The sequence below is a fragment of the Anthonomus grandis genome, chromosome 8, assembly GCF_022605725.1.
Source record: "Anthonomus grandis grandis chromosome 8, icAntGran1.3, whole genome shotgun sequence".
NCBI lineage: Eukaryota > Metazoa > Arthropoda > Insecta > Coleoptera > Curculionidae > Anthonomus > Anthonomus grandis.
In genome coordinates, this window is record NC_065553.1 from 17,721,492 (window position 1) to 17,748,644 (window position 27,153).

The following is a 27,153-nucleotide window of genomic DNA, read 5'->3' on the forward strand; positions in this document are numbered from 1 at the left end:
ATATAAGAATAAAAAAATATTAATTCTGGTGTTCGAGAATTACCTTGGAAAAAAACATACCAACCAATTATTAATTAATCAATTAAAAAAGTTGACCATAAAGAAGAAAGAGTTTGCAATAGCATAATTAAAAACATTTGAAAAACCGTGAACTAATTTAACTATCTCGTTCCTTTAATAAAAAAAATAATAAACTGGAAATGATGTACTTGGAACCAATTTCATTGAATAACTGGCTATAATATATGGTTACTTATTTTCGTGACACAATTTAAAGTTCTCCTGTATACTGACAGCAAAAAAAATGAAATAAAATTCCAACATTATTTATGATCCCTGCAGCTAAAATGGCATGGCCTGAATTAATTTGATACCGTGAAACTTTAACCTTATTTAGAAAAAAAATGTTTAATCAATAAAGTGACACTATAACGTGTACTGGATATTTTGACACTCGTTATTTAAATAAATAAAGTATGACGGCCTACCAATAAATCGATATCCGGTAGTGCACTTTTGCTATTGAATTACTAAGTATTTCAGTGCCTCCATGTTCACATATTAATACAGTTAGCAAATGTTCATGTTTCAAAATAATTAGTCTTTATAAAAAAGTCGTCCATCGTTCTCAAAGAGACTTTATATCTACAATAACTTTAGTTTTTTATATACCGTGACCGCCTAAAGTTTCGCATAAATTCGATTAAAATTAGAGACATGATTTTTTAAGAAAACGCTCGGACCCGCCGATTTTTATTTTAAGTTGCGCATTATTTCACATAAATTTTTATATACAGGGTGGAACAAAAAAAAAGATAGGACGTCATCGGTCATTTTTTTAAACGGACTGCTATATTTTTTATTACATTTATGAAATATAGGCAAAATTCCAAGCAACTTTTGTATAATACACCTTATCCCAAAACTCAACTGTTTCCGAAATATTTACATTTAAGTAACAAGAAAACAATAAAATTCTTGTTGGTTAAATGTAAACATTGAGTGAATTTCGCCTATATTTCATAAATGCAATAAAAAATATAGCATTCCATTTAAAAAAATTACCGATGACGTCATATCTTTTTTTTTGTTCCACCCTGTATATAAAAATTTATGTGTAATAATGCGCAACTTAAAATAAAAACCGACGGGTCCGAGCGTTTTCTAAAAAAATCATGTCTCTAATTTTTATCGAATTTATGCGGAACTTTAGGCGGTCACCGTATAATTAGTCTATAGATGAAATCATCAAATTAAAAACTAATAAACTAGAAAAAGTAAATAGAACACAATAAGAAATTACAAAAAAAAATATGCTGAACATATTGCTGAAAGAGTTTTTATCCGATATAAGCATTATAAAAGATAAGTAGAACATAAAATAATAATGTTCCCAAAGAATAATTCCAAAGATTGATATAAATGTTTAACTGGTCTTAACCAGGTCTTAATGCTTAACGTCAGACTTACTCATAAAAATAATGGAAAATATAGAAAATAGTTGTATTGACATGTCACGTAAACTGAAAATAATAATTTCAGTATTGAAAAATTATTTTTTTAAAACTATTCATTACAAGGACTATTTCATAAACAAGTTAAATAAAGCAATTTTTAAAATAGTGAAAGGTGATATAGATATTCTACTATTCGTTGAAGCTCTTGGTCCTTGCAGCTATCTAGTTAAAGGAAACGTCAACTATATAAGAAATTAATGCATTTTTACCCCCATCCATAGGGTTTGAATTCTTCTCACAGGTATCTATTTTCCACTAGATTTAAATTTTTACCAATGGCTTCTATAAATGCTTACCTAGCGCTTTATTAGCCATGAAGCAAATTTTTTAACTAATGGCAACAACTATTTTTAAAAGGACGATTTTCTGAAGGTAGAGAACCTACATTTAATACACGAAAATATTTTCCAGGAACAGTTTGTATCAAATATGTAGGCCGACCTTATTAAGATTTTTTGAAAGTAGGGATCTTCCTACCAGTAATAAATATACAATATCATCTTAATTTTTCAAACTTTCACTACTGCTAGAAGAAGTAGAAAGTTGTTAGAAACCATGCACAATGGTACACCAATGGACACCAAATTTTTAAAAATCGTTGGATAGATCGAAGAGGATTTAGTAGCAACGGCCCCCTAGATCTCCAGACATGAACAATCTGAATTTATTTTTCTGGGGGGCACTTGAATAAGAAAAAAAATATTTACTTTATGCAACACATTTACATGCTTCAAATATTTAGCAGAATCCGTCCGTGGATAAAGTGAACTCAAAATATATGAAAAAGTCGATAAGTGACTTGATTCATACATTTTGGCAACTTAATTTTTGTTTAATTAATTTTTGCAAATAATTATTTAAAATGTTTAATATTTCTATTAGAGTATTGAAAATTATGCCGGTTAATCTAAAATAAAGCACGCATACATAGTATAGGGAATCTAAATTCTATTCCAAAATTCATACTGTGTGCCCCAAACAAAAAGAGTTAATTAAAGCTGATAAATATAACAGCCTGTATATTCCAACTGACAATTTATGCATTTATTGTAGAGATTTAAAAAATAATTGATGTACTAAGGATGACACAACTACCTAGAACATAAGTGAGAGAACGCAAAATACGAGAAAAAAAATTGATACTTTAACACACTGCATAATAAAAACGAATGAGTGACAAAATTGCAAAGCTAAAGAAGCAAAGAAGATCGTTTAGATCGTTTATACAAAAATAAAAGATTTAGTAATAATAACGAAAATAAAGGAATATCTTGCTGAACACAAATAAGAAAATAATCCCAGTTATTGTAGGAAAACTAAAGATCGAAGGGATATATTCAAGAACTATACGACGATGACAGACAACAAGAAATAATAGAAAAGGACCCAATAATAATAAAAGAAATATTAATGTAGGCAGTAAAAACAACAAAATCTAACAATCTCCTATGTCTTAAACATGATCGAATAGAAATATTACTGGAACTATTTGACACAATTCTTAATGCAAAAACTAATAAAAACAGGAATCATTCCCCGTGAATAGCTTAGATCAACTTTTTTATTACATTATGAAAAAAACTTAACGCAAAAGAATGTAACGAACATCGAGCTATTCTACTAACGACTCATAATATTCTTAAAGATGATACATCAGATAATTTTTAGAAAATTAAAAAAAGATAGTAGCAAAATCCAATTTGCCCTTAGAAATGACATGGGTTTAAGAGAAGCTTGTTTATCTTTAATGTGTTGATAAATGCACGGACATCAATCAACTGATGTATGTTTTGACTACAATAAAGTATTAGATAAAGTTTGCTATAACCACCATATTCAATTGCCTAAAAATAAAAACTTTGACATGAAAGATATTAGAATAATGAATAATGTATGTATACTACAATCAAATGGCTAATATCAAAGTGAATAATGAACTCTCAGAAGAAATAAAAATACAACGTGGTGTAAAATGGGGATAATACTGTTGAAATAATTTTATTTTCATTTAAAACAAATCATGATCAAAAGAATGTAGGTACAGAGATGACACCATACTTATTTATGAAATAATATGTTTAAATAATTATGTTTAAGTAGTGATAAGGAGCGAGGAGAGCGGACTTAACAATATCAAAAAGATCAAATTTATATACTATTACAAAATCAGTTTAGCAATAGGAAAACCTATAGACCAACGGAAAAATAATAGAGAATATCTGTAAAAACAAACAATCGTTACTAAAAGTAATGAGTACACTGAAAAAATTAAATCAATAACTAGACAAGTAAGGATCATATTTAACAGAATAAGAAAATCCGTAATGTAATAGAGATGTCAATTTACAACTAACAGTCAGAATACCAGGCTGCCACGTTTTTTTATTTTTTCCAATACAGAATGGAATCCTAGACTTTAAAGAAGAATATGAGTAGTTAACTATATATGACGACAAATAAGGAGGTATGGGAGAGAGTGAGATGGGGAAAGCAAATATGGAATATAATTAAGATAGAGAAGCTCTGGGCTACGTGATGAGAGGAGAGATATATGTATGGTTGCAGAATATTATGCAGAAAAAAAAAACAGAGAAAGAAGAGTCATTTTTTGATTAAATAACTTAAACTAGAGCAGCAAAATGAGGATAGCTATTATTGTAGACAACGTTCTAAGAGAAGATAGCACTTAAAAAAGGTTAATGAAAAATCTACACTGTAGACCAGGCAATAAATTGATTTTTCTTTTTTTTTACGAGGGTTACAGTTACCCGCGAAGTATCTTTATGATAATAATTAGTAATATTAGGAGCTATATTTGCCACTTTTTAAAAGATTTTGTAGAAACTTCGTTAATTTAATTCTTATGATTGACAAAATTAAAATATCTTTAAAATAGTTTCAACCATTATGACAAAACATTCTAACAGAATCATTTTTCTCATCATTCTCCCGGTCTAATATTTTTTTACGTCCTGGTGGCCGAACGAGGCCATTGCGCGCTAATGATTTCCACGACAACCCTAATTAAGGTCTCGCGGCATTATATTAATACCACTTTTTCCTTGCAATATACCACAGAAAAACCGCTCGTTATAATGGAAGATCGTATCTATGTTGGCGTCGCCATATAACTTGGAAATGACCACCAGCACCGCGACGGCTCCACTTTTTATTTTGACCTCCCCTTCGGTTTCATAATCATAAAAGTGCAGTGGCGTTTTAAAAAAAAATTAATTATGGGCTTTGTTCAGTTATATAAAAACAGTATTTTCTTGATAATATAACTTGTTAATCCTTGTATCATATTTAACACGTAGTAGTATGTAAAAATTACAAATTTGTAATGATTTATTTAACCTTTAGAAACATAGAGACCGAATAACCCTTGGTCAAGAAAACACGAAGTCTCAGTCTTAAGATAAAGTATAACATTAAGACTTAATATAATACAATTTCTGTTTGTGTAGGCATATTTAATACACAGGGTTAAATTAGTGTTTTTTTTCCTCTTTGTTTCTGTATTATAGGATGCATAACTTAAAAGGATACACTACTCGTTTAAGTAATCTGCTTGAATGTTATGGCTTGCAAATGCATGTTAAATCGCCGACACGCATTTTCCTCAAGTATTTACTATATCTATGTACTTCAACTATTGTACTGAATATACCATTGAAAATGCTGCGCTTTTCGAGCATCACAACACTAAACAGCAAAAAAAATCTCTTTCACATTTTGGGCGAGTTTTTGACTCTACAAATTATAACCTCTTTAACAACTTCCTATGCCGCTTCAAACTGGGACCCGACTTTTGAGTCAAAGTACATTTCATAGGAAGACCTGTTCATTTCAGCTTTTGCTATCAAAAAAATAAAACGTAAAAAGGTGTGGTTTACTAAGTGTCTAACTGTTTCTTCAGAAAACAACTGGTCGCTTCATATTTCCCATAGGAACTATTTTATTCCAACAACAGATTGATCCAGTACCAATATTCTCAGAAGAAATATTGAAATATTATAAACGACATGAGAAAAAAAGACTCTCATTACATTGCTTTTACTCAAAAGCGCTTAGCAACTTTTATTACAATATAGCAGATGAACTTCAATAACGCTTGACACCATCAGTAGATCCAATGTCTTATTTATGCTTTAAGCTGTCAATGTTCCAGTCCTTGTTCTCGTCTTTCCTATTGATCTGACAAATTTAAATGGAGTCTTAGAGTCTATAAAAAAGAAACCACAGAAACAGTTTTCGTGAGATTGGCATTTCTGCAAACATTCTGCTTAATATTCCTAATTCAGCATTGAGGGACCTGGCAAAAGCAATTAACTAGTCATGGAAAACGGAGACATTTTATTCATGCCTTAACGTTTATAAAGAAGAAGACGTGGATAATCCTTTTAATTTCCGACCAATATCACTTCTATCGACCATTTCAAAAAATTTTTATTTTAATAAATATCTTAGTAAGTCTTAGTTCACTTTTCGCGAAAGTACCAGTACAAATGATGCTTCGTAACAAATTTTATAGGACTTGTATTGTCATATCAATGGCGGGGGAGTTTTAGATTTCTGCAGATTTTTGTAATCTACCAAAAGCTTTACACTATGATAGTCATTACATTCTACTGCGGAACCTTTACCGCTATGGTTTCAAAAGCGTTTCTCTATGATAGTTTTTTTCATTCCTACCTGGTCGACGTTCAATAATTAAATAAATTCTTAATTTTAAACATAAACAAATACATGTTACTAGAAATCAGTTCTGACTAAACGACTATAAATAAGGAAGTGAAACTGGTTTTCATTTTCTATCTCTAATCATTAAATATCATTCAAAAGTTTGTTCCAATATTTGTGCATTCTTAAATATGAACATCTTACACTTAATGCTATCAATTTTAATTCTATTAAGGTTTCTTGTTTGATGGCTGTGTTTACTTATTGCTGTCTTTACTTGTTTAGGCTTTAAAATACAAGTTGCCAAAATAAATGATTTTTGCACACTATTGAAATGGGGTGTCCACCTAAGATTTTGATCCAGAACTACATCAAGGTACTTTATTTGATCGAATGATTGTATTGATCTGTGTAGTTAAACAATGTACAATCACAAGGTGGTCCACTTGTATTTTTTAGGGAAAAAGTTATATACTGAGTCTTTTGGAGATTTAGGAATAGTTTAAAATGACCAAGCCTTTCCTCCACTTTGCTAAACCCAGATTTTGATTTATAAATAATTTAATTTATAAATTTATCTATAAAGCTTCATTCAAGCTTTATAGAAAGAAAACGTGCTGTATTACTTAAAGAAAATCTTGTGAACAAGCATCCTAATAAAAAATAAAAAATTACAAATCCATAGCAAGGAATTAATTTAGAATAAAGAGAATAGATTCAAAAATGGATCCTTGGTCGACGTCAACGGATTTTGGTTGGGGCCAAGTAACTCAGAATATAGTTCTGTTCGATGGAGAGTGGTCTTAGTTCTATTTGTATGTTATGTAAATGAACTGGTTGGTCTTTCAATCTCTGGGGTCTTCACGATATTCGTAAACAATTCTACAATATTGCAGGCTATCATGGAGGATCTTAAAATGGTAAAAAGGTAGTCCTCTAATTAATTTACACTGACTCCAACAAAAACCAAACTGGCAGGTTTTAAATATGGTCTTAAAGAGGTATCTTATAGATTGTTATCCAATTTATATTAACTCTGACAGCAATTTTTTTCTAGATTTACGTAGTCTGAAATTTTACACACATGTGTTACGCTATTAGGACCAGTGAGGTTTCAGAGGAACTTGGTTCAAAAATTGACAAATCAATTTATATTATAAAACACTAACTTTATTATATCTGTATATTCTTGAGACTACTTTTATAATATAATGGTAATAAATATCCAGTATTCAAACAGAAGCAAGATTATGTTAGGCCTTCCCTGACCTATTTCATCTTAAAGAAAAGAAATCTTTTTTCTATGACAGTATTTCTATGCTTAATCACCTCCTGTTTTTCATTAAAACTGAACTTCGCCCAGAATTTTCAAGACTGTTTCAATATTACCGTTCTGACTCTATTTTTAAGAGATTGCGGGCTACTTATATCACTACACTTATATTTTATGGATTATGTTTCTCTACGTATGTTCATATTTTATAGTCTCAGCAACAATTTGTATTTGAAATATTCCGTTTTTAGCTTTTATTTTTATACTCTGTATAAAATATAATAACAATAACATTAATAATAATAAAGCGATATTTGACTTTGGATATAAATCACATTCTCTAGGTTATTTAAATTAATGGGATATTATTTAAAATGTAAACAAAATTTGTAACTGTAATTTTTTAACTTGTATAATATAAAATTTATTTTATACGGATCTTATTCACGTATTCTTAATTTTTTAATAGGCAATTTTTGGCTTGGCATAGTTACTGCAGTCATCACGTCAGTTCAGGAGCTCTTTTCTATTGTTTTGTAATAAAATATGCATAACTTATTTGGATCCTTTTGATGTTTTTATATTATTATTGAGATTATATAAAATAGATGAGCCAAATTACCAAAAAATATTGTTAATATTACAGCAAACTATGTATAGGGGCCGTATAAGCATCTCGAATATACAATACTGCCCATTATAATCTTGAATAATGACTAAAATTTACTATAAACGAATCTGTGGTAGTTATATTAATTATAAATAGTAACAACATTATAAAACAACCATTACAAGTATATCCTTTTCTTGTCGAAAGATTTCAAATGTTTTAAATAGTTACTTAGTCAGTAGTGTTGTAATATTGAAACATCTAATAAGAAATACTGAAATATAAAATAAAATTAGAACGAAAAATGATTAAATTTTGTCTGAAATCTGGAGAGTTTACAAGTTAAATTCGTTTTAGAGTGTTGGACAAACTGGTGTTTATTTTTAGTCAACGTTTAGGCCTAGATGAGGTCATCTTCAGGGCTCTACGAATAATAAGTCGACGTCAGAAGTCTTAACGTCGACATATACTTCTCTAAGACTATTTTTCGACTAGATCTAATAACCTTGAAGTCAGAAAAGTCATTACATAAATAGCTTTTGTATGAAAATGTGTGTACCAATCAAGTATTACGAATGAATACTTAGTAGGCCAAGTATATCTTGGGTGGTGTACACATTTTCAAACAATAGTAACGATGGTCTATTATTTTTCTTCGTTTCCGTTTAAGTAGTCGTCCTTAATTTTGACGAACTCATAGCTCTATAATGGCCTACAGTCGAAAATGCTAGGCAGATACAATAGGCTGATAGTCAATAACAGCATACAATTGAGGGAGTCTATAACCATTGAAGTAGAAATATAGTTGAAGATAACAAAAACTATAGACGAAGAAATATTTTTTATTAATTAGTGAGTTTTTTACCATATTTCTGGATATTACTTTATCCCTTTATAAAATTAACTGCTGAAATATTTTATTCTAGATTTATAAGCTATTTTTAGGCTAGTAGAAAGAATTCTGAATATTCTGCGTTGTTTATTATTTCTTATGTGTGATCTCATGTAGATGCTTTTTTTTCCTTTTCTGTATCCTCTCGACTTAAATACATATGAATGAGGTTTTTTAATTAATGTGATATTATAGACAACTTAGGCACAAATTTGCAATTAATTAATGGTAGTTCTATTTATGGCAAATAATTTATGAGTTATTGTATCTCATAGCCTATTTCAGCAGTCGTAACTTAAGGCTTTTTTTCCTAATTTTAATTTGTATGTATTTACAATAAACCATGCATAACTTAAATGCCTATGATTCACGTTTTTCTAGTCTGCTCTAATCAAAAAATAAATTAAACGATGAAATATTTAAATGTTTTGATGTAGTTTTAAGATGGAATCTTATACATCATACACTTTTTTCTTTCATAAAACTTGCATCTTTGGTAGAACAAAAAGTAGCCCTGCAGCGTCGGTACGAGTGACACGGAGGCATCTGGCACGTGAAGACGCGTCGTCACTTTTGTCGTCGTCGGAAAAATGGCGCCACACCGACGACAAAACGTTGCGTGACCGCGCGAAATTAGGACCTCGTTTCGTCCCCCCACAGTTCGTTTCGTACCAAAAGGGGAGTCTCTGATAAGTGCACCTCCGAACGCTTTCCATGCGTCGGAATAACGTCCCGCTGCATTATGAAACATAGGCGGGTTTCCGAGGGATCATTATTGCCTTTCATTTGTCTTTTATTATACATTTAGTTGTCCGCCTAGATAACTGCCCCATCTATAGTTTAAATAAATTTATAACATCAGAGTTATAAAGTTTTTTAAACTATAGTTGTTAAACTGAAGTAGCAGCCGTCGTAACGAACATTATTTTGAAATTGTTGAACATGTAAATTTTAGGGGAAAGGCATCTACAAATTCTGGAATCGGCTGATCAAGTTAGGATAAAACGAGAAACTTTACGAGTCTGATAAGTAAATCTATAAAAGTCTCCTTTTTCCATTAAAAAAAAGGTACAACTAGGGAAAGGTATGTGTCCTAGTTTCATAATGACGGATGAGTGAAATAATACATTTCTTAAACATCTAAAACTTAAGCTCTAGATCTCGATAAAATCAGCTTAGCAGGTAGTGAGTGAACACAGGCAGTGGAGAGAGTGACGCTCGTATTGACATCGCTGCCTCGAACTTCACTGCCTTTTAATTAACTATTGCTAAGGATACCGGGTATTACAAAGTAGAGGCAAACTTATGAGGCTTGCATAGGACAATATAGAAAAGAATATTTGCATACAAATCCCTAGTCAAAAATAAGCCGTTTTGGCTCTAGAGACATTTTTCAAAGAAGAGATAGATATAAATATTATTTTGTCTCTCAGTACTCGTTTTTCCGTATTGCATTCCTAAACCAAATGTTATTGGCCATTTTAGTTGAAATACCTCCACCTTAGTTGCTTCGTAATGCTTAGTTGCTGGCATTATGTAATGGTATCCAACATTCCATCCCACTACACAGTAAACCAACTTGCTCACTCCATCAAAGAAACACTTGGAACTGCTGACTTTATCCGATGTTTTCCATTGCCGAAGAATAAGAACAATTCAGACTCCACTTTTAAAATTGGTGTTCAAAATGAGGTATTTTTTTATCCAGCTGAAAAAGCCAAATACTTGGCCAGCTGGTACTGCATTTGATGGTCTTGAAGTGTGTCCATTATCGCCGTTGGTTGTTCGGCCGTTTTAAAAATGTATACATGAATATCCCAGCCTTATTCCATTTATTGCCATGAACAATTTAGAAATGATGATATTCCAGAAAAGTTTCCTTGAGATATTATAAAGAACATAGCTTATGCATTAAAATAAAGTCAACAGCTTAAATTAAAACTTGCTGCTAATCAATTTTTAAATTTTTATTAGTATCCAACGTACACTAGCAACATACCAGCAATAAAAAAAAATTATTCAGTGCATTTCTATTTAAGTCCTTATGCACCGCTTAATATTCCAAACAGATAATTAAATTCCTGCTCTCTTTTCGTAATAAAACCCGGCTTGTCCCATCTAAGCCATAAACGAATAAAAAAATGCACTAAAGAGTTCTAGACGTGCTTACTTTAAAATGAAAAAAAAAATACTTAAAAACATCCATTTAATTACCGCATGACTCCCACGCCGCTAATTCCGTTCATAATGTGCTAAAAAAAAATTTCTTCCAACAATATGACGGTTAATTTCCCAAGTAGCCGATAATTCTTTTGTGTCTTTAGTCCCGAGGGGGCGAAAGGGGTGCGTGACCGGGACTTCGACATGAACGGACCGACTTGACAATTTGACAGCACGAACAACGACGGGACGTGTGTAGCGTGTCCAGGGGCTAACGTTGGATTATTTTATAAAATATTATTTTTTTATGACGGAATATTGGTTTGGCACGAAGAGAGCAGTTAATAAGCATCTAGCATCTATTTTCTTTTCCAATTATTTTAACACAGTTTTAGTGACTTCAGATGGTCTAGATGTAAGTCAGCTAATAAAGAGAAAAGAAGTATTTTTCCTCAAAACAGAGCATATTTTATTTTGGCCATAAGTTTTGGGTTCCAAGAAAGAGTAAGGTAATCAGAACAAGATCAATAATAAGTTTAAAATACAAGCTACTATTCTTCTTCATCTACCTTTGCCTTGTCCGTTACGGACATTAACTATTGACAATGCAATTTTTATTTTTTTTACGACACCTCTGAACAGGTCGTTCAATGATAGTCCGAACCACCGTAAATTATGTAACAATTGTCATCGTTCTTCCCGGTCTCCTTCTGTTGTCGACTCCTTTTTCTTGACTATTAACTATAGCATCACTTCCACTGATACACCATCTAATCCATTGCTTCTACGTTGGTGATGTGGTCGGTGCAGCAAATGCGAAGAATGCGGCCATATATCCACAAATCAATGATTCTGATTTCTTTAAGGTGGCTTCCGTTGTGATCCATGCCTCTGCTTCATAAAACAAGACTGAGAAGATGTAACACTTAACCAGTCTTAATTTTAATTCCATTGAGATTTTGCTTGTGAACCTTTTTTCATATTCATATTTTTCACATTTTTGAACGCGTTTTGCGCTTTTTCAATTCGTGTTGTTATTTCTGTTTACTAATCCCATTTTGTTTTGACTGTGATTTCAAAGGATGTGTATCTTTCTTTACTTGTTCTATGTTTGGGTTGTTTAATATCATCGGAAATTGTTATGTTCTGTTGATGAACATGCATTTTGTTTTAATTGTATTTAGTTTTAGACCATAATTGTATGAGTCTTTCAAGCTCGTTGCAGTTATTATATATATCAGTTATTATCTTCAGTATAGCTTATGTTATTGATTATCTCTCTGTTCAATTTGATATCCTCCACAATTTTTCCCAGTGCCTGAAAATTTTTTTACAAAGACAAGTGATTATGCGCAGATCCTTGTCAGCAATATGCATCTTCCCGATCATTTTCATGAATTTAGGACGTTTGACATTATTAATCGCCTTGTAGAAGTCGATGAAGTCGATGAACGTCCAATGTGCTTTGGAATTTATATTGTGACTCTGGCATTTGTTATATATTCTATTGTGTCTGATTTTGGCTTATTAATCTGTGTTGATCACAGTTCTTACGCTGGATGTTTTACATATGTCTACAAAGGTTGATCTAAACTATTCTTACGAAATCTTCCTTTATCGTAAAAGATGTCGTAAAAGATGTTATGTTTGTCTGAAAATTAAGGAAATGATCATCCGTTTCGCATAGGAATTTTATGATCTCGCCCTGTACGTTGTCGGGACCTGATGTTTTAATGTTTTTTAGCAAAGAAATGTCTCTTTTCACTTTAGAACTTAGTATTTCGGGTCCTGTCATGTCATCATCTTGGTCTTCTGTGGACATCGTTAAAAAGTCGTTCTACGTAATCTTTTCATGTGGCAATGAGCTTCAAGTCATCTGATATAAGGTTTTCGTCTGCATCTATTGATCTCGGTTGGGTATTATTGATTTTCCTTTTGCACATATCTTTTTGCACATGTTGTCGTACATGCCTTCTTCTTTCCTTATCTTCTTTCCTTCATCATATTAAGGATTTTATCCGTCATCCATTCCTTCTTCTTTACGTAATCCTGTAACAAAGTGTTATATTGTCACTTTAACACCTCCTTTTATTTCCTTCCATTTACCAATTGCGTCTGTTGCTGGTTCACTCAAGTTTCCGATATTTCTTCTTATGTATTGTGTACATCTCTCATGTCTAGTTCCCAATCTTTGTTTGCATATGTATGATGTTAAAATCAAGTGGATAAGCTTTCAGCTGAAGAAGTTACTCTCTTTAAAAATAGGGAAACGATTATTTTAATTCTATATGTCTTGATTATCTTATCTTGCATAGTACATAGTGTGCTTTCCAGTTGTACATTATCCAGGGTTAGGTCACCGAGTTTCACTGACTCCTAGGATTTTCATCTGACTGATAAGAGAACTACCTCCATTTTATAATGTAGTTTTCACTATTAGGCGTTTACTCACTTCAGTCTACTTAGTTCTCATTGCTTTTACATTATAAAACGCATAACCAAATTGGATAATATCAACATTTTTTTTTAGTTTTTGTTTAGTAGTATATTATTAGAAATTAAAGCTAAATTTTGAATAAAATAGTATTTATTCATGGCAAAAATGTTCAGGTTAGAACAAGTATCTTAAGTATATGGTGTTGTTCATTACATCTTGACATTAGGTGCTGGATCTTATTTATTTATTTATTTATTTCAATATACGACAGAGCCAGTTTACAAAAACAAAATAAAAAAAACAAAACAGATAATATAAAATACTAGACAATATAACAATATAAATACAATACTAGAATTACAAAAAAAAATATAACAAGATAAAACCTCTGAAAAAACAATCATCAACAGGGCTAAAAACTTAACACTATTCAAGGAACGTAGGTTAAAGTGTAAGATTATTTATTTTTGATTTGAATGACCGTAAGCCACCGGAAAATGGATCGAAACTATTTTCATTAAAGAAACGCAAGGTCCTAGTCAGTGGAGAAAAAAACCCATAGTTGGCCGAATGAAAGGGTTAACGAAACATAGAAGAGTTGATCCTTCTTTGACAGGTGTTAAAAGGAATTGCTTCCAAGATGGTAGGACAATGATATAAACCATTTAAAATCTTATAAAACGTTAAAGCATCAGAATAATGCCGTCTGACTTCAAGATTGGGGATATTAAATTGGACACTGATAGCATTATAGTCGATGTAATAATTACGAAAAATATTAACTTCAGCTCTATAAGCAAGGGATCTTAAGAATCTTCTTTGTACAGCCTCAAGGCGTTCAATATGAGAATCACAATAAGGGACCAAATTACAGACGCATACTCAAGCACGGAACCAAAGAGTATAAAAGTAATTTGAAACAATAAGGTGAAAGATGTACACTATTTCTAGTGATAAAACCAAGACTACGCATACTCCTGTTAATAATATCTAAAATGTGCGGCAAAAAAGTTAGCTTGGTATCAAAAAGAATACCTAAATCTTTAACTGTATCAACTGACTTGAGTTCGTTATTGTTGATTATGTATTGATAATTAAGAATTTTATTAGAACGACCAAACGAAATACATACACACTTCTTTACATTCAGTTCCAGACTATTGCTATTACACCACTCAGCGACACTATTTAAACCCAATTGAAGTAGCTCAGCATCAAGATATGACTCAATGGCTTTATACAGTTTAAAATCATCAGCAAAAGCAAGATGTTTTGAATAAACAATTACATCACTCAAATCTCTTATGAACAAGGTAAAAAAGACCGGTCCAATATGCGAACCTTGAGGCACGCCTAAAGATACTTCAATACCACTAGAAATATAATTACTTATCCTGACCAACTGTGTGGGACTAGTCAAAAAACTGTGACAAAATTCGACCAAAGTCCTACCAAGGCCCATAGCCCCAAACTTGTGAACCAAATGTTCATGACCAACCCTATCAAAGGCCTTCGAGAAGTCTGTGTACACACTATCGACCTGTACAGACCTCTCAAAAGCACCAATCAAATCATATTGGTAAGTCAACAGGTCAGTCACCGTAGATCTACCCTGACAAAAACCATGCTGATGATCACTAAGCAAAAACCATGCTGATGATCACAATCGCCTACAGTGCCACGAAAATCGCACAGAAAACAACCTGTCAAACAGCTTAGGAACTACAGACTGAAAACACACACCTCTACAGTTACAAATATCAGTTCTATCGCCATTTTTATGAATTGGTGTTAAAAAGCTTACCTTCCAATAATCAGGAAATTTGCCAGATGTCAAGTAAAGATTGAAAAGGTGATGCAGAGGCTTACTCGGAGTGCACACACAGTTTTTAAGAAAAACAGATGGGATACCATCAGGGCCAAAAGAATGTTTGTTAGGAAGGCGTAAGATTTCATCAAATATGTCCAATAAAGAAAAAGAGATGCGATTTAAATCCAGACTGTAATCAAATTTATAGTCAGGAGCCTTGCGGACAGGTTGCCTGTGTGTAGTTTCAAAATACCTAGTAAATAAGTTTACAATATCTTGACCATTACCAGCAACCTCGGCTTTCATATGCATGCTATTGGGGTATGAATCAAACCTACGTAACCTATTGATGTGTTTCCAAAATGAAGAAGGATCATGAGAAATTTCAGTATTTAATCTTTAAATATCGAACCTAAAACATTCATCACGAAGAGTTTTACATTTATTCCTCAAATTTGAAAAATTAACATAATCCATGGGATCCTTTTGAATTTTGTGTGAGCAATCTTTTTGATCTTCGTCAAATTGTATTTTTTTCATGCAACTATGATCTTTATTAATGAAAGAAATTATATTGTAATAACTGCCAATAAATCTTAGTGCTAGGATAAGTTAATGTGTCCAAAGTTGGGATAAAAGTCTACTTTTTTGCATTTAACTGCACTTCACCCTTGGATTAGGTACTGGACCTAATAATAATAAATTTAATATTCAATTAAGAATACTTATGATCTTTATACATAACAGAGAGTATTTTATAACTATTGTTAATGAATTTTAGCCGTATTGATTTTTTATGTGTCCGAAATTAGGTAAAAAGTTATTTTTTATGCGTTCTAGCTTATTTCACTCTATATAGTGCCTATATATTAAGTATGTGCTTAATCTTCGTAAAATTATATTTTTCTGCAATTTTAATCGTTATAGAGAAGTCATCTTAGAACGATTGTCAATGAATCGTGAAACTAAAATGGATTAAATGCTATATTTCAAATAGCTCTTCTTAAAGTATTATTATATTATTAAAGTATTAGTATATCACTTGTTAATTAATTCATGTTTAGGAATTTGGAAGAAAATAATAAATCGTAAATCAAATCCATGTAAGTTATGCATCTTACAGTGTCAATATTTAAAAAAGCAAATTCAAGTGTACCCAAATTTACTACTGCAGTTGAGTTTCATATGATACGATAAACCTAATTGTATATTTGAGAGCCTTGCATAAGCTTATTTCATTTTATTATAATTTTAATTTAAAGGTAGTTCATTATTTAAAAAAATGAATAGAGAAGAGAAGAAAATATAATCAACCTGTGATTTTTTTTTAGTTAAAAAACATGAGAATAATAACTATTAGTTATACTTTTTCTAACTTCAAAACTAAGCTTAAAATTCTTCATAATTAGGAAAAACTGAAAAATTGAAAACCTTCATCTGGAGCATCGCCAAACATTTTTAATTCAGGAAATTAATTTACACTGTGATTTTTTATTCTCATAATTTTAAAACGACAATTTCAATTTCAACTATTTTATAATTAAAATTAATTCCTCTGTGTTATTTTTTCAGGTGATCCCTGGAAACATTAACCCTTACCTAGAATCCAAACATCAACTCGATCCACCCATATGGGCCAGCAAAATCCGATTCTTCCCATACAGTTACCATAAGAGAACAGTATGTTTGAGAGTTGAGCTGTACGGCTGTAGATGGACAGATGGAATAGTCAGTTATTCCATGCCACAAGGAGACAAAAGAGGTTCTAACTGGGAATTCTACGATATCGGGTATGTACTACATGTTAGAAAAGAATTTTGAAAAATTTGTTTATAATTTTTTTAATATAGATATGACGGTGATTGGGAAGGACATGAGCTGAAGAACGGTCTGGGTCAGCTAATTGATGGAAATTTTGGGCGAGATGATTTTAAAACTGACTTATATGATGGTCAATCTTGGGTCGGTTGGAAGAACGACACGCGACATAAACCCATCGAAATAAAATTTGAGTTTGATAAAGTTCGCGAGTTCTCTGCAGTGCACATCTTCTGTAACAACCAATTTACCAAAGAAGTACAAGTGTTTTCCGTAGCAAAAGTTTTGTTTAGTATAGGCGGAAGACGATTTAATCGCGGAGAGCCGATCACTTACGAATACGTCGAAGACCGAATATTTGAGAATGCCCGGAACATTTCCATTAAGTTGCACCATCGAGTGGGCAAATATGTAAAACTGCAGCTTTTCTTCGCTGCAAAATGGATAATGGTTAGCGAAATCTCTTTTGAATCAGTTGTAGCTCATGGAAACTTCTCGGTAGAGTCAGAACCCACTACAACTCCCCATGTAAGAGTCTCTTCAGACCATGAGAAAATTGAAATACCTGTACCTAGTGACGTCAACGAACCAGTGGTCATAGTAGTTATCTTAGTAGGAGTTGTCATAGTTTTGATCCTTCTTGGTGGCATTATTGTCCTAATTTTTAAGTAAGTTTACTTTGAAATTAATTTAAAGTTCTGACCATCGCATTTTAGGGTTAAAAATCGCAAGTTTCTTCGTAGTCCGAATGCATCAAATCTTGCTTTTCCCAATGGTACTCTTTCACATCACATTCAAGGTAACGAAAGTATTTACAGTGTGCCTGAGAAGGATAGAATAGAAGCCTATGGGGTGACAGAGATAAATAATAGTAGCGGGGATGAATACTATCGAAAAAGCCATGGTGGAGGGTCTATTAAGTCCAGTTTTCGGTCAACGTTACCACTACCGCACCAAGAAGAAAACACATATCAAGAGCCTTACCAAGCAATGAAATTCGCACCTTACTATAGCTACAGCCCGATTATAATGGAAATGGCTGATTATAATGACACTTCCACCAAGAAATCTAGTTCTAACTGTGGTAAAAAAAATATTTAATTATCTTATAGATGGCATAAATTTATTTTTATTAGATAATTATGATTACGCTGTTCCTGAAGGCAATACATTACCATTACTGGCTGGATACGAACAAAACAGTTTGCCGACCTTTAGGAGTAGAATAAACAGTAATTCATACCAGAACTCTCCCAATAAGCAAAGAGTATCCTTACGGAGCACAAGGAGTGAGGGAGCAGAATCCAAGAGGGTAAGGTATTATAAAATAATTTAGAGTATTTTAAATTTGTTATTCTTTGAGCCGATTAATTCGAACAATCTTAAGAAGTTATATAGTAAATAGTATATATGCAACAAATTATTATTTAAGTTTAGTTCATCCAGTATCTTAGTAATGTTTCTTGCGTACATTATTTTTTTGATTCTATGTATTTCAAAAGCAATAAATTTTATTCCAGTTAAATTTACATGTAATAATTTGGAAAATATTCATATTAATTTTTACGAATATTCTATAAATTTTGAATAATCTGTAAACATGTATTTAATACTTTCACACTTATATTAAAAAAAAATATTAATAATATAAAATAACTAATTTAATATTTTAAATTAAAATACCTCTTGTAAGTATACAGGGACTTCTAAATACACATATTCTATAAATAATAATAATTTTATATATGTTAAATTATAAAGCAAACCTGTTTGTAAATTTTAGCTTAAAACAAAAATTTAGTTATTTCCTGATACTTCGCTTATGATGATTAAGATTATATTTATTGAGTATTAATTTTATATTTTTTATCCTATCGGAACTGTAATTAGTTTAATATACTTACACCTTCAGAATACTAAATCAGTAAAGAATAATAATCGTTTCTAATAGTCACCAGAACCTAAAAACAGAAATTAATTTTATTCACGAAATTGTTATTAAGAATAATAATTTTTGTATCCTAATTTTTTAAATTTTAAAATACTTTTTCTAAGGCAAAAATTATATTTAAACAAATAATTTAAACCCATGATAAGAATTTAAAAATTTGTAGTCCTAATCGCTTTAAACAATGATTTGTATTAGCAGACGGTCTGACAAAATAGTAATAAATTTACATAAGTGGATAGACTCAGGGGTTAAATTTAGTTTGGCAAATTCAAGTCAATTTTGTGCAAATATGTATCTATATTCATATAATAAATATATAATAAAAGATAGAAAATGTATACTTTCAACTTACTAAATGTTTTTAGTCTCCTACACAACAAGAGGCTCTAGCAATACTGAAGAAAAGACTGGAAGAAACCACAATAAAAGAGTTTCCAAGACATAGATTACGTATGTTATCTAAACTCTCAGAAGGGGCATTTGGAACGGTAGGTCTTCCCACTATTATCCTATAAACCATAAGATTTCTTTAAAAATTATTTTAGGTCTATATTGCTGAAGCTGATGGTATAGACGAGTATTCCTCACCACTAGACACTAGATTAGTAGCCATTAAATTTTTAGGAGATTCTGCTACAGATAAAGAAAAGTATTAGTATTACAAAACTTGTATATTATAATGAACCAAAAATAAAATTATTTTACAGAAAAGACTTCTATAGAGACGTAAGAATTCTGGCAGCGCTTGATGATGATAACATAGCACGAGTTCTCGGTATTTGTAGCCAAGACGAGCCTCTCTGTGTGGTAATGGAGTATTTAGAACACGGCGACTTAAATCAATTCTTAAAAATCCACGTCACTAGCGAGAATAACGCCACTTTACCCTACGGGGTGAAAAGTTTGAGTTTTAATTGTTTGCTGTATATAGCCACGCAGATTGCCGGAGGGATGCGGTATTTGGAAACTTTGAATTTTGTGCATAGGTATGAGAAATAGAAAATTTATTGTTTTTAAAACCTAAATTTTATATATTTTTATTATGAGTTCTATTAGATGTCAGTCTATCTAATATTCAGATAATAAATATCCCAGTTTTGTTGCTTCTTTATTTCTTTAAATGCATGGTTAAGCCAACTGACAGAGAACAACAAAATTCTAGACAAAATATTTTAAATTTTACAAAAAAACAAAGGTAATTAGTTTAAGTACCTGAATAGCGTTCAAAGAACAAGCTCAGACTATGATATGAAGACCAACATTAAAAAACAAAGACAATGGTAATTAAGAAAAAAAATTAGGATTTCCCGATTTTGTTGCAAATCAATGGCGAATTCCTAGAAATAGTAAATTGTTTTTAATATTTGGGTTTCTGGATTGAAATAGGCACAAATCTTGATAAAGAAGTAAAAACTAGAACTGAGCAAGCACGTCAAGGATTTATTTGATATAAGCGAGTTCTCTCCGTTTCATATTTGGATCTGAGCCTGCGTCTGAGAGTGGTGCTCCATTACGTCTGGTTAATCCTGTTGCACGGCATTGAATCATGAACGTTGAAAGTGGGCATGATCAATAGACTGGACGAAATGTGAACTTTGGTGCTCCAGAAATATGCTAAGGATTCCTTGGACAAAGAGAATTACGAACTATGAAGTATTTCAAAAATCGTACTTACTTCAAGAGAATAGATGGTGAGCAAGAGCTACTACATATTATATAAGTAAAGAAAACGGCATACTTATGCCACCTACCCAGGCATAAATTACTCTCACTTATAATTGAGAGAAAGTTGGAAGGACAAAGAGGTTTTGGAAGAATTTTGGATGCGAATCATTAGAAACTGGACCGGCTTGAACTTTAAGCAAGTTCTTAGATCGGCACAAGATAGACACGCATTTGCCAACCTTCATTGAAGACGGCACGGAAATAAGAAGATTATCGAAAGAATATGACTATAAAAAAAAAACGTGAAAAATAATCTAAAATTTGTAGAATATGACTTTAAAAGCTGAGAAAATGTAAAAAAACTATTTTAAATTTCTGGAAGTAAAATAAAAATATCTTTAGTGCCTGGAATATGACTTTTAAACACCGAAAATTGTAAAAACTTGCTTCGAAATCCTAAAAGTTAAATTGAAAAAAGTCGTCCATTGTCTCAAAGAGACCTACCCCTGTCGGCATGTTATATTGCAGCAACGTTCGTTATATTGCAGAAATAATTCTTTTGATATATTATTTCTGCAATATTTTTACAATATTCCAGTAACATTGCAGTTAAAATAGAACAAATATAATATTACATGTTTATTGCTACAATATTGCACATACAAAGTTAATAATGCACATACGTAGTAATTGTGATATTGTTGCAATATTTCATTATTGTTGAAAATGCAATATATCAGTGAAATGCTAGTGTAATGTTGCATCTGTATTGCAAGCACACTATTGATGTAATATTGTTTATATAAAATTCCAGCAATATTTCATTTCAATTTATGTTTTAATATTTTATCTGCAATATTGCATATATACTGTTAACTTTATTTGCACCTATGTTGCACCTGCAATACTTTTGCAATATTTAATAACCGTCACAAATGCGATATATGTATATCACTAAAATTCGATGTGTAATATTGCAGCCATATTGCTTATGTAAGATATTTAATGATTGAGGTATATGATAAATTTTGCAAATAAATGTTTATTAAGTGGGTTTCAATGAAATATAATATTAATAATCAAAATATAAAGATAGTGTAATTATTTATTATTATCCAGGTGTGTAAATATTCATATATATTCAACAAAAAATGCAATTACTATATTATTACACAATTTACAAACTTTATTCCTAAACTAATTGATAATATTTTAATTGGCACTCATACAACTTAATTCATGCTCAATGTGGGAAGAATGGGAAAAGTGACGTAAATTGTATCGCTGTAAACTGCCAAGTTTGTATATATATATATATATATATATATATATATATATATATATATATATATATATATATATATATATATATAATATATATATATAAAATATATATATATATATATATATATATATATTTTTACTCTCCTATAATAAATGACTTTATCCCAATATATAATATATCCTTTAACTTATTCATTACCTTTCATCAATAATATTATTAATAAGAATGTAATATAACTTTTGTTATATTTTATCCATATTGCAAATTCAATATAAAATTAATATAAACTATAGCAGCAATATAAATAAAAGATATAAGTAGTATTACGTAAATATTACTACAATAATACAGCACATATATTAATGCAATATTACAGTAACATACCACATTAAATATTGCTATAATGTTTTAGCAATGTTGCGGATGCAGTGAAAAAAGCGGACATTAAAACATTGCTGCAATATGACTGTAATGAACTAGTGATATATGTGCAATATTGCTGCAAGGCGCAATATTGCAGATGTAATATTCCTGTAATATTTCTGCAGCATAATTTGCCAACAGGGACGTAAGTAGAGAAAAAATAAAAACCACAGTTCAAAGCTCAAGTCTCGGTCTCAAAATAATTTTTTTTTATGAAGGTTACATGTTTATAAGGTCTGATGATGCTTTTTTAAACGGAACATGTAACCTTCGGAACATATAAAAAAAATATTTTAAGACCGAGACTAGAATAGAAACCCTATTTCTATTTTTTCTCTAAAATTTAAAGAAAATTACCCTGTATACCTGGAAAATGGCAGCAAAGGCCTAGAAAAGCATTAAAAATTAGAATTATGGATAAAATATGATTGTAAACGCTGGGAAAATATAAAAATATATGATTATACAAGAATATGGAAGACAAAAAATAACAGAGAAATCTTCTTTAAATGCTTTAAATATATACAAAAATATAAAATCTTTATTAATATAAATATTTTCTATTTTGGCATAAATAATGCATATTATAGAAGGAATATGATTGCAGGAACTTGGAAAATTATGAAAAAGGCTATAATTTAATCTTATAGAAAAATTAACTCAAGTCTCTGGAAACTTACAAAATAATAACAAATACCTGGAATATGACTTAAAAATTTAAAAAATTCTGTCAAATTTTTGAGACATAAAAAATTAAATCAAATAAAAAGAAACATACAAATTGATAACAAATACCTGGGATATGACTCAAAAACTTGAAAAATGTGAAAAATTTTGTCATTTTGTGTGACATATAAATTCCTGGAATATGACTATATAAGCTTGAAAAACGTAAAAATGAATCTCAAATTTTAGAAAGAGTTAATTGCACAGAACGAATATTTGGAATGTGACTTGAATGAATATGTTGAATCTATGAAATTACAAAAAATTACACAAAATCTCTAGAAATCAAAAATAATTACCGTGAGAGGTTTTGAAATTTAAATTCCTGGATGACATTAAAAGTTAGGTCTAATACGTGGAATATAAATGCAAAAACTTAAAAAATCAAAGGTTATATATAGAAACTTATAAAATAATGTCAAAACTCCTGTAATATTAAAAAATACATAAAAATTAATCTTTTGTCTATTTTAAATAGTACATGTATGCAAAAAATCGGAATGCCGAAACAATTAGTGTAAATACAAATAGAAACAATTAGTGTAAGAATATGAATGAAAAAACATGGAAAATCTGAAAAGTTATTTTTTTTTTGTTAAATTTTTAGGGAAACATGCAAAACGATTTTAAATCCCGAGAATATGACTGCAGAAGCTTAAAATTTCTCAGATATATAATAAAACTTTAAGTATTTAAAAAACTTAAAATATATTTTTTAAATCTTTGATAGACAACCTAAGATCAACATTTTAACTGAAATAGAATAAAAGAAAGACATTAAAAAGGCTTTCAATGTGCAACAAACACTTAAAGTAAAAATAAAAATTACTTTAAATTCTCGATAAATAAAAATGGTTATTTCCAATGCTCGAGAAGCATGAAATGTTTTTTTTTAATTTTAATAAAAAAAATTTAATCTGAAAGATGTGAAATATCTGCAAGATATAACAAAAACTAAAAATCTGTACATAATTTTCATTTTGACGTTTTATTTAAAAAAAAATAGTTATATAGACATAAAAAAGGAACTTGAATACTTCAAGGAAATTATCGAATTAGCTGTTCTATGATGCCTAGAATCTTAGGCGAAAATCAATATTCTAAAACTAAAAATGTGTGTGTTTATCTAATTTTTATTTGACTAAAATGGATCAAAAGTATTGTTTTTTTATAATTTAATAACATTATATTGGCACGTTTCTTTAAATTAAAATACAAAAAAATTTTATTTGTGTTTCTATTTGATGTTCTTTATCGGTTTCCTAATATAAATTTAATTTTTTTTAAATGCCTTTGAAACAATATATTTTTTTATGTCTTTTTCCAAAACATTGTAAAAGTAATTTACGATGTTTTAATAAAAATAAAACTAACTAAACTGGGTGTTTTTTTTTAAATTTATATAGGGATTTAGCTACAAGAAATTGCCTAATAGGAAAAGGCTACCAAGTAAAAATATGTGATTATGGCACATACAACGAATTATATGCAAATGATTATTATAAAGTGGATGGTAATACGCCATTACCGATTAGGTGGATGTCTTGGGAAGCTGTAAGTTTCTCTAATATAATAAATTAAATATTGTTCCGAATGGAAAATTGTAGGTTTATCAAATGAGGTATACAACGAAGAGCGACGTATGGGCATTTGCAGTAACTTTATGGGAAATCTTGACCCTTTGCAGGAGACAACCGTTTGATTATATGACAGATCCTGAAATAATGGAAAATTTAGCAAGGTAATGTATAACGATCTGGGAAAGTGTTAGAGAAAGAAAAACGAATAAATGGGAGGCAAAGCTAAAGTTATAGGCAATTGTACTATAAAATATACAACACGTATTATTTTTAAAAGGGGTTCAGCAGTTGGTCATTTTTTTCAGACCGCAGTAGTCTAGTGTTCTACTTATTTTTAGTGACTATAAAATTTAGCCTAAAAAAGTTAAATTAAGCCAGTGGGCTCATACTCTTAATAGTTCAAGCAATAGCTTTTGGCTTTTATTATTCTTTATTATAATTTTTAGAACAACTAAAGGATTTTCGAACTAGATTAATTAATTCTGTTTATCTACTATTAAAATCTGCCCCTTTTACAAAAAATAAAAGTGGCCCTCTTTAATTTTCGAACCCAGAAATCCTTAAAGGAATATTATAAGAAAACGGTATTTTTACATTAACCTGGCAAAAAATTGCCCCTTTAATTTTAATTAATAATTCCTCATTTTCAAGTACTTTCTTTATATCGAAAAGGTCTTATGCAATTTTTTTTATATTATTAAAAAAAAATTTATATATTTTTTTTTGGCAATGGATAAATATTATTCTTAATTATTTAGCTCGACATATAATATTATGAGTTATTACTAAAGAATTAGTATTATAACATTCAAGGCAAAAGTGAGTAACGATTTTGTAATACAGTATAATAAAAATAATTTTCTATAGCAATGATAAAAAAAACTGTAATTAATTTTTATATAGACTTCGCTTACTCAACTTTGAACCGCTTAAATATCTTTAGGTACTACATATGTCTGTCTATATTTTTTTTAATATAATTCTTAAGCGACACCCTGTATACTCCTATTCCTTTTTCAGGCTACACTGCGATGACAAACAGTACCAATACCTACCAAGACCTTCAAACAACAAAGACATTTACGACCTGATGCTGGAGTGCTGGTCACGAGTCGACTCTGATCGACCAACTTTTAGGGAAATTCACATGTTCTTACAGCGAAAAAATCTCGGATACGCCCCTGTATAGTTTCCGGTTTGAATACAGGGATGGCTTAAAACCTATTTATACTTTGTTGGTTGTTTTTCTTTAAATGCTGCGATGTGTACGTGTACGGGGACACTTTGTCACCCCCGTACGCTATAGATTATAGAGGGATCAATGTTTTGTAAATACTACACAGGGTGATAACTTATAATAGTATTTCTATATAGCTTGTTTTATTTATTTTTTTAATACAACGACTTGATTAGTTTAGTTCCTGATTCGATTTACTTCTATGTGATTAATACTTATTAGTGTTTATGGTTCAATATGTAATGTTCCAAGACTTCTAAGTAACCTTAATATGTTAACTATTGACAATAATTACGCACTAATTGTAATCATTTGGCCATACTGACTAAAAGAGAAATTGGATTTTAGTCGAGTTGTACGTGCGACGTTGTGACGACCTGAATCCCACTAAAATTTCAGTTTAAAATGTGGTTTTTACGTCAAAAATGTCGTTTGTACTATTTGGCAAGAGTGGTCAATACGGTAAGCTTTTACCCGCAGTTTTACATTTATTCATAACGCCGACTTATGCTGCTAATAATAACAAAACTATAAAACTATAACTTAAACTTTGGAAGATTTTCTTTATATTACTATACAGGGTGTCCCATTAGTGCGATAACGGACGATAGCTCCTTATACAGTGATACAAAAAAAAATTTATACAAAGTTGCTTTACTGTCTAAGGTGCATAACATAAAAATATGTTTGGATATACAGGGTGATTTATAAATGTGATATGATACACAACTTTTTTAATTTAAATGAAACACCCTATATTTTATTGCATTTTTGGATTGCTTTAAAAATTCTGCATACTTTTTATTAAGCATCGTCTATACCAAAACTTACCCGTTTGTGAGATATTTAATATTTTATCAAGAAATCGACGTTTGCACGTCTCCACAAAAACAAAAATAATTCACTCATTTAGAATCCTACAAGCCAAATCTTTCGTAGGTTGTTAGTGCATACTAACACTTACTTTATGGTCCTATGAGAATTTGATAATATTCTACAGGGTGTTCGCAATACTCTATCCAAAACCAACAAATGTAAACAACCATACCTTATGTTTTTCAAATGGAATGACCCACCATATGGTGA

The 27,153-nt window shown here is 30.5% G+C and overlaps 1 protein-coding gene across 1 annotated transcript in view; it reads left to right on the plus strand.

The window, feature by feature from the left end:
- LOC126739306 (discoidin domain-containing receptor 2-like) overlaps positions 1 to 26,926 on the plus strand; it is a 222,791-nt gene extending 195,865 nt beyond the window's left edge. Inside the window, exons 6-15 of the mRNA XM_050444933.1 lie at positions 16,955 to 17,172; positions 17,233 to 17,868; positions 17,917 to 18,284; positions 18,337 to 18,512; positions 19,517 to 19,639; positions 19,697 to 19,800; positions 19,859 to 20,137; positions 24,657 to 24,804; positions 24,858 to 24,991; positions 25,851 to 26,926. Coding sequence (XP_050300890.1) covers positions 16,955 to 17,172; positions 17,233 to 17,868; positions 17,917 to 18,284; positions 18,337 to 18,512; positions 19,517 to 19,639; positions 19,697 to 19,800; positions 19,859 to 20,137; positions 24,657 to 24,804; positions 24,858 to 24,991; positions 25,851 to 26,019 — 2,355 coding nt within the window. The 3' untranslated portion in view covers positions 26,020 to 26,926. The remainder of the gene's footprint in view (positions 1 to 16,954; positions 17,173 to 17,232; positions 17,869 to 17,916; positions 18,285 to 18,336; positions 18,513 to 19,516; positions 19,640 to 19,696; positions 19,801 to 19,858; positions 20,138 to 24,656; positions 24,805 to 24,857; positions 24,992 to 25,850) is intronic.
- The last annotated feature ends 227 nt before the right edge of the window (positions 26,927 to 27,153 follow it).